The sequence below is a fragment of the Hyla sarda genome, chromosome 10 (genome assembly GCF_029499605.1).
Source record: "Hyla sarda isolate aHylSar1 chromosome 10, aHylSar1.hap1, whole genome shotgun sequence".
NCBI lineage: Eukaryota > Metazoa > Chordata > Amphibia > Anura > Hylidae > Hyla > Hyla sarda.
The window spans coordinates 127322850-127337308 of record NC_079198.1 but is presented as its reverse complement, the minus strand read 5'-3'; the positions used below and the strand labels follow the sequence as shown (position 1 = coordinate 127337308).

Sequence of the window (14459 nt, the reverse complement as noted above, 5' to 3'; positions counted from 1 at the left end):
TAGAGTTCTGGACCAGAAGGGCTATCGACCGGTCCAACCACAACAAGTTACGGGCAGAATGCACTAGACCCTTTTTCGCAAAGAAAGTGACACTGACGCCGGAAATAGACCCCGTCTTGCTCAAATACCTGACGCGGTCCGGTAGATACGCTAAAAAAGGGATAGAGCGTTCTTTCAAGCTCATCCAAGATAGAATTTTGGATATGTTAGGGCCACTGACCAAAATTCTTAATCTATCAGAACAGGCGGCCTCCACGGCCCAACCGGTCGACTTAGAGCAGCTAAGAGGCTGGGCCCAAAGAGCCGTGTGTATGCTCGGTAGTGCAAACACTACCTGTTCAATTGAAAGGAGGAGATCAATCCTCATGAAACTGGACCCTCAGCTATCACACTTAGCTGAGAGCGAACCAGGTCCCTCTGCCGAGGGTATGTTGTTTGGAGAGGACTTACTCAAAAATATTAACAAATTTGTGTCCCTCTTCACGAGCCTTGACAAGGCCCAATCTTCACTGAAGAAGGCGGGCCAATCCGTCAAGGTTTTTGGCAAGGCCGGCAGAAGCAGAGGCCGATCTGCCGGCCGCAACGCTTCTTTCAGGCCCTACAACAGACCAGGTGCCCAACAATATCAGCCCGTACACCAGCCGTATGCTTTGCCAGTGGCTCAACCCGCACCATTTTTCCCCCCCCGGGGTCGACCATGGAGAGGACGCGGGGGACGTGGTTATCCCAGGTCACGCCCGACAACTGGTGAGTACCCTTCCACTTTCTCTACTACATACCTTAGTGGGGGGCAGACTAATGTATTTTACCCACGTCTGGTCCACGATTACGGCAGACGCCTGGGTTCTCAACACTGTGAAGGGATACATCATAGAATTCCTGTCTGTGCCAACTCTAAATGTTATTCCACACCCAATACGATTTTCTACTCCAAATGTAGCCGAGGAACTACAGGAACTTCGGATAAAAGGGGCGGTTCAGGAAGTAGACCCCCAGTCGCCAGGGTTTGTCAGCAACCTCTTCTTAGTCAAGAAGAAGGACGGCGGCTATCGCCCGGTCATAAACTTAAGAGACCTAAACCAACATGTGACATACCGTCATTTCAAGATGGAAGGGATCCATCTATTAAGAGACCTCCTGTGGCCAGGGGACTGGCTAGTAAAAATCGACTTAAAGGACGCGTATCTCACCGTCCCAATGCACCCTTCTTCACAGAAATTCCTAAGATTTCTTTGGAGAAACAGAATGTGGCAATTCACTTGCCTTCCATTCGGTTTGTCATCGGCCCCGTGGTGTTTCACCAAGTTGATGAAACCCGTGATAGCTGTTCTTCGGAGCAGAGGGGTGAGACTCATAATATATCTGGACGATCTACTGATCATGGCACGGTCCAGGTCTCAAGCTCTGCTACACAAGCAGTGGACAGTGGCTCTGTTAGAGGAATTAGGATTCCTCATCAACCACAAGAAGTCGGTACTACACCCGGCCCAAGAGATGGAATTTTTGGGTTTTCTAGTGGACACCCAACTAGCCGTTTTACGTCTACCAACATCAAAACTGGCTCTGATTCGCAAGGAAATCAGAGCGGTTTTATGCAAGGGTCAAACTTCTTTGAGGCTGATCGCACGGATAGTCGGTTTACTGTCGGCTTCCATTCAGGCGATCTTCCCAGCTCCACTCCATTATCGAGCACTCCAACGCCTCAAAACCCTGCATCTCCGGCAGGGTTTACGGTACGCCGACGAGGTAACACTATGTCCCGAATCGGTGTCGGAGTTGCATTGGTGGTTGCGTCATGCCGTAGAATGGAACGGCAGGACGATATTCAACTCCTGTCCGGATGTGATCATAGAATCCGATGCGAGTCGCCAAGGCTGGGGAGCTCGTTGCGGGCGAGACTCCACCGGCGGGATATGGTCAGAAGAGGAATCTCTTCTCCATATCAACGCTCTGGAACTCCTGGCAGCGTTTTTCGCTATCAGGAGCTTCCTGAGACAGAAGTCCAATTGTTGCGTATTATTACGCATGGACAACGTGGCGGCAGTACAATATGTCAACCGCCTGGGAGGCACGAGATCCAGAATTTTGACGGACATTGCGTCCGACTTTTGGCATTTCTGTCTGTCCCGGAATATCTTTCCTATAGCGGAATATCTTCCAGGGGTCGCCAACGAGGTGGCGGACTGGAATTCTCGCTACTTGACCGACTCCAGCGATTGGACCCTGGATCGGTCGATTTTCCTGGCGCTCCAAGAATTATGGGGCCCACTACATACGGACCTCTTTGCTTCACGCCTCAACTGTCAGTTACCCCGATTTTACAGTTGGAGGCCGGATCCGGAAGCGTCTGCAGTAGACGCACTCCGCCAGAAGTGGGCGACAGGGACACATTATGCGTTCCCTCCGTTCCCTCTGATTATCAGAGTCCTTCTTCAAGTTGCGACTCAGAAAGCGACGGTGGTTCTGCTCACTCCATGGTGGCCGACGCAACCGTGGTTTCCTCTCCTGTTGGGGATGTCAATGGACTATCCCAGATTAATTCCGCACTCACCTCGTCTCCTAACGAATCCAGCCAAGGGTCTTCACCCTCTGGTTCTGGAGGGCAATCTCACACTCCTAGCGTGGTTGGTTTCGGGGTGCCAGACCCAGGTGGCGAACTTTCACAATCAGCTAGAGATCTCCTCGCCTTGGCCTGGGCCCCCGGGACTAGATCGGCGTATCGATCTGCATGGGCCTTGTGGGTTCGTTGGTGTGATCAACGACAAGTTGATCCCACTCAAGCACCTGTTCCAGTCATAGTGAACTACCTGGCGGATTCTTTTGAGATGGGAAAATCTTATAGTTCTCTAAATGTGTACAGATCCGCCATCTCGGCATATCATTGCCCAGTGGACTCGTTACCGGTTGGTAAACATCCGTTAGTGTGTCGTCTCCTCAGGGGAGTTAAATTTAAACGTCCTCCTCGTCCTAGGTACCATTCTACTTGGGATGTCTCCCGGGTGTTGGATACGTTTTCCTCTTGGGAAGACAACGAGATATTGTCATTGAAACTCCTGTCTTTTAAGTTGACTACATTATTATGTCTTGTTTCCATTAAAAGAGTATCGGACGTTAGAGCCCTTGACATCTCTAGGCGTCAATTCTCACCTGAGGGAGTACGCTTTTCCGTGGTTCGACGAACCAAAACGGGTTTGCAATCAGTATTCTATCCCTTTTTTCCGTCGCACCCCAAACTTTGTGTGGTGCGTTGTCTCCAGATGTACGAGACTCGGACAGCGTCGGTACGGTCGCTTAATCATAGCCAATTGTTAATATCTTACGTGCAGCCGCACCTACCGGTTTCCTCGGCCACTTTGGCCAGGTGGGTGAGATCAGCCATGGAATTAGCAGGGATTGATATTTCCCTATTCGGTGCTCACTCGTCTAGAGGAGCAATGGCCACGAAAGTGGTGACTTCAGGAGGTTCCTTGTCAGACCTCTTGTTGGCGGCTGATTGGTCGTCGGAGACGACTTTTCGCCATTTCTATTTCAGGCCAGAGGAACATGTGTCGATATCTGTTCTTTAACTGTTATGTTTTGTCTTCTTTTATTCGAGGTTAGCTTTAAACTTGCATAAGATATGAGCCTCCTGTCTGATATATAAATCGAGATTTTCCTAGCTTGTGACGGAAAATATAAGTTATATGAAGACAGGAGGCGAGTATCTTCCCTCCCGACCCAACCCTATTATACTGTTTGTTGTCTTTCCAGGGTATTGAACGGAGACGGTGAAGACGTCCTAATATTGTAGAAGACTGATGTTTTCTGTCGACATTGTTCATTAACAGTTTTGCGGTCCTGTTGGCCGAAGGTTCGGAAGGGTCCAAGTGGCACGGTTCCGGTGTTCGATGGTTCGGTTGCTGTTCAAGAAATTCGCATAAAGAAAGAGGAAGAGGATCTACAAGCAGCCCCCTTTTATAGCAGCCAGTCAGGCTAGGAGGGGAGGAGTGTACAGGGGACTGCTGGGAATTGTAGTTTTTTGTTTTGAAAAAATTGCATGATGTTTCTGCTATGAGCATTAAAGAAAGAAAGATTAATGCATAAGATACTCGCCTCCTGTCTTCATATAACTTATATTTTCCGTCACAAGCTAGGAAAATCTCGATTTATATCCTGTATTATACTCCAGAGCTGTACTCACTATTCTGCTGATGAGGTCACTGTGTACATACATTACATTGCTTATCCTGTACTGATCCTGAGTTATATCCTGTATCATACTCCAGAACTGTACTCACTATTCTGCTGGTGAGATCACTGTGTACATACATTACATTACTTATTCTGTACTGATCCTGAGTTATATCCTGTATAATACTCCAGAGCTGTACTCACTATTCAGCTTGAATAGTGGTTTGAGTTTGTCCTGGTGATTTCCTTCTGAGAAGTATGGTCTACATCAACGTTTCCCAACCTGCGTACCTTCAGCTGTTGCAAAACTACAACTCACAGCATTCTCAGACACCCTTAGGAGCATCCCACTAGTGTATCATATTCAGCTTTGGTTGTCTGGACATGATGGGAGTTCTAGTTTCGCAACCGCTGGAGGCACCCTGGTTGGGACACATTGACCTGCGCTATCACCTGTACAGTTATCTGTTAATCCTAACCCGCCTCCTTGCATTATATCAGGCAATGTGAATTTTACATCCCCTGAACCCTACGATTTACAATTCACCTGTATGTGAGACGCTTCCTCCATCTAGCTGTAAAGTTCTTCTTTCCTGAACATGTGAGTCAAACTCCCAGGATAAAGTCACTGAGTAACCAGTTATCTGAAAAATAATCCCAACATGTCTGCTGTAAAGGCTGCACTACAAAGACCAGAAGTGTGGAGACAGAGGAGGTCTGCCATGATGATAAAGTCATGATGGAAGAGTGCAGAGAGGAAGAGGAAATACGATGGAAGAGTGCAGAGAGGAAGAGGAAATATGATGGAAGAGTGCATAGAGGAAATACGATGGAAGAGTGCAGAGAGGAAGAGGAAATATGATGGAAGAGTGCAGAGAGGAAGAGGAAATATGATGGAAGAGTGCAGAGAGGAAGAGGAAATACGATGGAAGAGTGCAGAGAGGAAGAGGAAATATGATGGAAGAGTGCAGAGAGGAAGAGGAAATATGATGGAAGAGTGCAGAGAGGAAGAGGAAATATGATGGAAGAGTGCAGAGAGGAAGAGGAAATATGATGGAAGAGTGCAGAGAGGAAGAGGAAATAGGATGGAAGAGTGCAGAGAGGAAGAGGAAATATGATAGAAGAGTGCAGAGAGGAAGAGGAAATAGGATGGAAGAGTGCAGAGAGGAAGAGGAAATATGATAGAAGAGTGCAGAGAGGAAGAGGAAATATGATGGAAGAGTGCAGAGAGGAAGAGGAAATATGATGGGAGAGTACAGAGAGGAAGAGGAAATACGATGGAAGAGTGCAGAGAGGAAGAGGAAATATGATGGGAGAGTACAGAGAGGAAGAGGAAATACGATGGAAGAGTGCAGAGAGGAAGAGGAAATATGATGGGAGAGTGCAGAGAGGAAGAGGAAGGAACATGACAGAAGACTGCATAATGGGAGAGGAGATGGGGCAGGGAATGAAGGACATACAGATGAGGAGCTGGAGAATTTACAAGAAACTGTGAATACAGGACCAGGATGTATCTCACCAAGACATCAGAGTCCACCTTCAGGGTAAACTCCACCGAATCTTCCTTGATGGTCTGGATCTTAATAGTTGGAGGAGGCACAACTTACAGAAAACAAAAAGACATGGAAAATCAATTCAGATTCGCCCGACCAGACATACACCAGGAGAGCAGACATCACCCATATCTAGGCGGACGGACCCCACTCATATTGCTTTCCCAGCTTTACCTTTTGCAGTGCTGATGGATTTGATGCCGCTCCATTCACCGACCCCTCGGCTGGTAACCGCAGCCACCTTCAAAACAAGAAAATCAACAAGTAGGTTATCAAAACCATCAACACAAAACTTACAGAAAGGATACAATATAGTAAGGAACTAGAGGAGGCTTCCCAAATCACATTGGTACCCACAAAATGTGCTAATCTCAGCATTCCCTATGAAGGGAGAGGTGGTCGGGCACTGCATGGTAATGGTTGCGCCCATTTTTTAGATGGTGGATGCCTTGTTAATCAAAGAACCAAAACCCTACAGGGAAACCCTTCCAGGTACTCACCCGTGCTGAGTAGAACGTGTTGCCCTCTGTATAGTGGATATTATAGCACAGGTCCTGCGTACTGAAAGAAGACCAGCCCTTGGAAGTGTTTGTACTGTATTCCACCTAGATAAAGAAGAGAATAAGATGAAAGGGGGTACTCCGGTGGAAACATTATTATTTTATTTTTTATCAACTGGAGCCAGAAAGTTAAACAGATTTGTAAATTACTTCTATTAAAAAAAAATCTTAATCCTTCCAGTACTTATTAGTTGCTGAATACTACAGAGGAAATTCTTTTCTTTTTGGATTTATTTTCTGTCTGTCCACAGTGCTCTCTGCTGACACCTCTGTCCAGAGCAGGAGAGGTTTACTATGGGGATTTTTTCTCCTGCTCTGGACAGTTCCTGACATGGACAGAGGTGTCAGCAGAGAGCACTGTGGTCAGACAGAAAGAAAATTCTAAAAGAAAAGAATTTCCTCTGTAGTATTCAGCAACTAATAAGTACTGGAAGGATTAAGATTTTTTTTTAATAGAAGTAATTTACAAATCTGTTTAACTTTCTGGCACCAGTTGATTTAAAAAAAAAACAGTTTTCCACCGGAGTACCCCTTTAAACATAGTATGTGCAATGTAATACCTCCACCAGTAGGTGGCAGAAAAGTATAGGACACAATGAAGAATCCACATTGGAAAAGACTGTCTGATCAGGGTCAATACTGGAGAGGTGGTACACATAACTTCAGTCAAATAATGTACAAGTAAGCAACCTATACGTAGTATTTTCCAAACAGTGTGTCTCAAGCGGTTGCAAAACTACAACTCCCAGCATGCCCAGACAGCCTTTGGCTGTCTGGGCATGCTGGGAGTTGTAGTTTTGCAACCGCTGGAGACACAATGTTTATAAAACATTGTGTTAGTAACCGATTCCACTTCTAATATTACACTGAGCAGGATAGAGACTTACAATTAAACACCGCACTTACCACATACTCACGGATTAACCCATTCGCGTTGGCAGGAGGGGACCAGCAACAGATGATGGTGGACGGAAGATTCTTATTGAGGTCAAGCTGGCGTAGCTGGGGTTGACCAGGAACTGTAATGATATAATATTATCTCAATCTGCTGGAGAAATGTTTGCACAACATGATGTACATACAGATGAAGGGTACGTTCACATGTCCATATTTTTGCTGTAGATCTGCTGAAGATTTACTGCCGCAGATTTTGCTGCCCATTGACTTTAAGGCTAGGTTCAGCCTACGGAATTTGCGCCTGCAATTCTGCTTTGAAATTGCAGGCGGAAATTCCGCTTGCTAAAATGTCTAGTGTAGTGAATGGTTTTCCGTTCACAAATTCACACTTCGGAATTTGTGAACGGAAAATCCGCTTGGAAATTTCCGCCTGAAGAAAGGGGTTGCTCTTTCTTCAGGCGGAAATCCGCGCCGAACACATTGCACTCTATTGGAGACTGCAGTGTCTGCGCGGTCCTAGCGCCGAATGATTCAGTCGGCGCTGGCCGCACTCGGAATCTCCGGGCGGAAATTTTCTGCCTGGAGATTCCGTAGTCTGAACCTAGCCTAATGGGTAGCAAAATCTGCTGAGCAGATCTGCAGCAGAAAATACACACGTGTGGGATGTACCCTAAGGCTGCGTTCACATGGACGGATCTGCCGACGATGGACCCCTACATTGCGCCTCCATCTGTGCCTGCTCATAGTGGCAATCCGCCGCTACGAGCAGACACGCTGCGATGTGCGCGATCACTGCATGCATGCGCAGCATACTCGCACACATCGCGGCTGCTTTCGGCCTAGTTCAGGGAGAGACTCGCACATCGCAGTATGTCTGCTCATAGCGGCGGATCGTTGCTACGAGCAGGCACAGCTTGAGACACAATGTAGGGGTCCATTGTCCGAGGATCCGCAGTATCAAAATACGCTGCAGATCGTACCCTAAAAAGGGTTATTCTGGAATGGAAAAACAGAGTTCGGAGGTTGTGTATGGTATTACAACTCTGCTCCATTCACTTTATCACACCAAACCTGAGGACACGGGTGGTGCGGTTTTTTTGGAAGAAATTAAAAGGAACTCCAACCCAAAAACAAACTCATCTCCTATCCACAGGATAGTGGATAAGCAGCTGATCGCAGTGGGGCCGACTGCTGGGACCCCCCCACGATCTCTGGAAAGGGACCCCGGCTCTCAGTGAAAAGCGAGTTTGGTAGACAGCACACGCTGAATTGATTTCTACAGGAGCGCCAGAGATGCCCGAGTACTGTACTCGCGTCTCTTCGGTGCTCCCATAGAAATGAACGGAGCGTGTGGTGTCTACCACACACGCTCCAATTCCAGGGATCACAGGAGGTCTCAATGGTCGGACCTCCCGCGATCAGCTACTTATCCCCTATCCTGTGGATAGCTGATAAGTTTGTTTTGGCTGGAGTTCCCCTTTAACTCAGTTTTTCTAATCCTGGATTACCCCTTTAATTCCACTCCCCAGGCTCCTTCCTCTAACCCTTCCCTAAGCATAGGTGCAGCAGTTTCCTGATAACAATACTGTAGTTCAGTGGTCTCCAACCTGCGGACCTCCAGATGTTGCAAAACTACAACTCCCAGCATGCCCGGACAGCCAACGGCTGTCCGGGCATGCTGGGAGTTGTAGTTTTGCAACATCTGGAGGTCCGCAGGTTGGAGACCACTGCTGTAGGCCTCTGCAAAATGAAAGCAGCGATCTGATTGGTTGCTATGGGCAACTCAGCAACTTTTCCTCTGGACAGGTTTTGATAAATCTCCCCCCATATAATGTACAAATCTGCAACCTATACGTCACTGCAGTGTTTTCCAAACAGGGTGCCTCCAGCTGTTGTAAAACTACAACTCCCAGCATGCTGGGAGTTGTAGTTTTGCCACTGCTGGAGGGACACTGTTTGGAAAACACTGAGTTATTGACTGAATCCACTCCTAATATTACATTGAGAGGGTAAGTGCGGTCATACGTACGTCCTTCGGGGGTCCGGAGGGTGATCATGTCGTTGCTGTTGTGCACCTTGCGCAGACATTGCACCTGAACCTTCACCTGATACGTGGAGTCCGGTTTGAGAATCTTTAATATGCACACGGTCTTGCTGCTGTGAGTTTCCAACAACTTCCATGTGCTCTCCCCGATAAGCCTTCAGAGACAGGAGGAACATTAAAGGACAAGTATCATGTAAAAAAAAAAAACGTATCTGAAGGATAGGGGATAAGTTTTAGATCGCAGGGGGTCCGAGCGCTGGGGCCCCATGTGATCTCCTGTTTGGAGTCCCGACTCTCCTATACAGTGGCCGCCATGCCCCCTTCATATAGCTCCATGGGAGAGCCGTTCGGTAATCTTTGGCTCTCCCATAGAACTATATAGAAGGGGCGTTGCGGGCCCCTGCTTCGGGCGGGGGTCGTGACGAGCCGCTGTATAGGAGAGCCGGGGCTCTAAACAGGAGATTGCGAGGGGCCCCAGCGCTCGGACGCCCTGCGATCTAGAACTTATCTATAGTTTATATATTTATATTTTTTTACATGATACTTGTCCTTTAAAGGAGATATCCAGTGGTGAAAAACTTATAACCAACCTAAGGATAGGGGATAAGTTTCAGATCGCTGGGGGTTCGACCGCTGGGGCCCCTGCGATCTCCTGTACGGGGTCCCCGATAGCCCGCGGGAAGGGGGCGTGTTGACCACCGCACGAAGCGGCGGCTGACACGCCCCCTCAATACAAGTCTATGGCAGAGCCGGAGCGCTGCCTTCGGCAATCTCCAGCTCTGCCATAGCAATGTATTGAGGGGGCGCTTCGTGCGATGGTCAACACGCCCCTTCCCGCGGGCTGTCGGGGCTCCATACAGGAGATCGCGGGGGGCCCCAGCGGTCGGGTCCCCCCCCCGCGCAATCTGAACTTATCCCCTATCCTTAGGATAGGGGATAAGTTTTTCCCCACTGGACTACTATCTGGCAAGCGAGCCTGGCCCCCGTACAGAGAGATCGCGGGGGGCCCCAGCGGTCGGACCCCCCGCGATCTGAAACTTATCAGGATAGGAGATACGTTTTTCACCACTGGACTACCCCTTTAAGAACCATATGCTGAAAACATCAATCTTCAGAGATATAGCAGTGTAAAATGACAGATAGGAGGCGCTCTAGGCTGTGCATGAGTCTAAACCTGAGTTTTCCAACCAGTCTGTGGTAAGCTGTTGCACAACTACAACTCCCATCATGCCCCGACAGCAAAAGGCTATCTGGGCATGTTGGGAGTTGGTTTTGCAACAGCTGGAGGCACCCTGGTTGGGAAACACTGATTTGAACAGTGAATTCTCCATACTGCAGATACAACGTATATGGCAGTGGTTTCCAACCTGCGGACCGCCAGATGTTGCAAAACTACAACTACTAGCATGCCCGGACAGCCGTTGGCTGTCCGGGCATGCTGGGAGTTGTAGTTTTGCAACATCTGGAGGTCCGCAGGTTGGAGACCACTGGTATATTGCATGGGTGATTGGGGGCCCAGTGCTCTGGATACATTACCTGTAGTGCACGTTGTATACGCAGGATGACTGCGGCATCTTCTTGGGGCGCGCCCAGGTCAGAGTTATGTTGCCAGAGAAGTCAGCCGACCACTGCAGGTTCTGAACCTTGTAGACCACGCTGTCATCTAAAACAAAGTACAGGACGCATTGGGTGAGCGCTACAGGGCAAGAAACGGAACGGAAACGCGTTGGACTGTGGAAAGTTTCAGCAGAGGCGGCACAGTAATCGGAAATTTGGGACAGAGGTCAGATGATGTGATGCTCCAATATGTGTGATGTTTTTAAGGATAAGTTCCTTATGTTTTTTATGCTTCCTGCATACATTTTTCACCAATTTTAAGATCTCCGCTTGCTGTCAATGAACGAAAACCATCTTGCTCGTATTAAAGGCTGAAATTAACGTATTTGCTCTCTTATTAGTTTTTTTCTTCTTCTTATAATCAAGGTTATTTTGAATTTTGGTCTTAAAGGGGTACTCCGCCCCAAACATCTTATCCCCTATCCGAAGCATAGGATATAAGATGTCTGATCGTGGGGGGGTTCGGCCGCTGGGACCCCCGTGATCTCCGGTGTGGCACCCCAGTCATCCAGTGCACGGAGCAAACTTTGTTCCGTGCCGGATGACGGGCGAGCACAACTGTCACGCCTCCTCCATTTATGACTATGGGAGAAGGTGTGATAGCTATGTACCCTCACGCCCCCTCCCATAGACATGAATAGAGGGGGCGTGACATGATGTAATGAAAACCAAAGCTCCAAGCTTCCGTGTTCAGAACACCGCGGTGCCGGCCTGGAGATCGTGGGGAACAGTGGCCAGACCCCCTGCGATATGGGATTAGGATAGGGGATAAGATGTTTACAGGCGGAGTACCGCTTTAAGGGCCGCACTGGCAAAATGTATGTACGTTACTACGTGGCGTCGGCCCGGCTCCTCTTCTAGTCCCTAGTGCTGGGAGGAAGTGACATCATCAAGTATAGAATGAAGGGGAACACGGAATGAAGGGGACACTGCATTAGGGGTGACATGGCATGCGGGGGGCTTTGAATAAAAGGGGGACATGGAATGAAGGGGGAAAAATAAATAAAGGGGGACATGGAATGAAGGGGGAAAAATAAATAAAGGGGGACATGGAATGAAGGGGGAAAAATAAATAAAGGGGGACATGGAATGAAGGGGGAAAAATAAATAAAGGGGGACATGGAATAAAGGGGACATGGAATGAAGGGGAAAAAATAAATAAAGCGGGACATGGAATAAAGGGGACATGGAATGAAGGGGAAAAAATAAAGGGGGACATGGAATAAAGGGGACATGGAATGAAGGGGAAAAAATAAAAGGGGACATGGAATAAAGGGGGACTGGAATAAAGGGGGTATGGAATAAATGGGTACATGGGAACAGGTGGACAAAGAATGAGGGGGACATGGAATAAAGGGGACATGGAAAAAGAGGAACATGAAATAAAGGGGCACATGGAATAAAGGGATATGAAATGAAGGGGGACAAAGAATGAAGAGGGACATGGAAAGAGGGGTATAGACATGGAATGTCCCCTCCGCATAAAGTAATATCCAATTTATTTTTTTTTGGGGGGGGGGGTTGTCTTATAATAAAGCAAATACAGGGTACCCTGGCTTAGTTCTGATCACACAGCTTGTTACAATGTATCAGTATAGATCTGCGGTTCCCAACCAGTGTGCCTCCGGCTATTGTAAAACCACAAATCCCAGCATGCCCGGACAGCCAATGGCTGTCCGGGCATACTGGGAGTTGTGGTTTTGCAACAGCTGGGGGCACCCTGGTTGAGAAACACTGGTTTCGATAACCTTTTATATTTAATTAAAGCAGCAGCACAAGACTTTCTCCAGTCCTGGACCCCACCTGCACTGATACATTGTAACAGACCATCATTATGAAGTGTCTATGGTTGAGCCGTAGACTAAGGCTGCATTCAGACCACGTTTTTGCAGTACAGTTCCCGTATACGTTTTCAATGTGAAAACCGTATGGAACCGTATTGAAAACCGTATGCATTGACTCTCCATTGAAAACCGTATGCCAAAAGATGCATCAGGTTGTGTCCGTTTTGCATCCTGTACGGTTTTGTAAGTTTTTTTTTCCTGTACCCAAAACCGTAGCCTACCACAGTTTTTGATCCGGGTGAAAAACTGTATTAAACCGTATACGTTTTTTTAAAACATGGGAGTCAATAGAAACCGTACAGAACTGTATGTGTGTCCATCCGGTTTTCACCACACGGTTTTTGACTTTGCACAGTTTTTTTCTTGGAATTTCAATCAAACAAGTGAAACTTTATTCAAAATGGAGTGAAAAGTTAAAAACGTATATGTTTTTTCTTAAAAAACGGATGCAACCGGACATCATTTTTCAAACGGTATACGGTTTTTAACTGTATACGGGTTGAAGTTTGTACAAACGTTTAGATACAGTTTAGTCAGGTTTTGAGGAATCCGTTTTTCATCAAAAACCTGATGCGGGAACTGTACTGCAAAAATGTGGTGTGAATGCAGCCTAATACTTATAGAAGATCTCTTACCGGTGCAGTTATTTTCATCGCTTCCGTCAGAACAGTCCAGAAAGCCGTCACAGCGGTCTGATAGTGCTAAACAGGCTTCACCGTCATCACATAGGGAGCCGTTCACACACGAGGAAGGTCTGTGAGTGGCTGTGCAGATGGATCAATGGGAAAGCAGAATAAACTGGTAGTCTGGTTGAACAGTAAACATGTAGGACAAATGAATCCACTCTATTGTTCTCTGTTATCAGGAGGTAAACTTACGGCAGTGGAGTTCATCTGTGCCGTCCTGGCAGTCCGTGATCCCATCGCAGCGCTTCCACCTGGGCACACAGTATTTCCCCTTCTGACATTCAAACTCGAAGGCGCTGCATCGGTCGTGGGTTGTGGTGCTGGGCGCGGTGACGTTGGCTGCACCGGGAAAGGAAGAAAACAAAAAGGATTTCACTGACTGCTGAAGGATAAACAAATGAAAACACAACTACCTAGTTATGGACTCTCACAGTAATCAGTGCCTTAGCTATGGACTCTTACAATAGTCTACGCCAGGGGTCCTCAATGACGGCCCATGGGCCACATGCGGCCCGCCGAGGACATTTATCCGGCCCGCCGCTGCCTGGGACATCCCTGTGTCCCGAAAGATGTTTTCGGGACACAGGGATATGCTCTCGGGAAGGTGGCGCACGCAGGGACTGCGTCCCGTGGGTGCTCCCATAGCAACGGAGCGTGGAGCAGCGATGAGGACGTGCGCTGGCCAGCTGGGTAAGTGTTACCAGCGGCACGTCAGCTTCGGTGCTCCGACCACCGCTCCTTCGGTCCCGGGACTTACTGCTATGTCCGGACCGGAGGAGCAGTGGTCGGAGCACTGAAGTGGGGCAGAACACAGGCATACAGCCTCCAGCCATACACTGTATGGCTGGAGGCTGTATGTCTGTGGGTGAACATGTCTGTGGAGCACCTAATGTGGGGAGCTATACTGCACCTAATGTGGGGGAACTATACGGAACCTAATGTGGGGGAACTGTACTGCACCTAATGTGGGGTAACTGTACTGCCAACCCTAATGTGTGGGAAGTACAACCTAATGTGGGGGATCTATACTGCCAACCTAATGTGGGGGAAACTGTGCTGCATACTTAAAGGGGTAGTCCACTAATAAG

At 48.0% G+C, this 14459-nt stretch overlaps 1 protein-coding gene across 1 annotated transcript in view; it reads right to left on the bottom strand.

Annotated features, from left to right (window-relative positions):
• SORL1 (sortilin related receptor 1) overlaps nt 1-14459 on the bottom strand; it is a 161985-nt gene that overhangs the window by 38404 nt on the left and 109122 nt on the right. The window contains 9 exon segments of the mRNA XM_056544046.1: nt 4718-4814; nt 5690-5772; nt 5898-5964; nt 6224-6328; nt 7190-7302; nt 9210-9379; nt 10761-10887; nt 13321-13449; nt 13564-13710. Coding sequence (XP_056400021.1) covers nt 4718-4814; nt 5690-5772; nt 5898-5964; nt 6224-6328; nt 7190-7302; nt 9210-9379; nt 10761-10887; nt 13321-13449; nt 13564-13710 — 1038 coding nt within the window.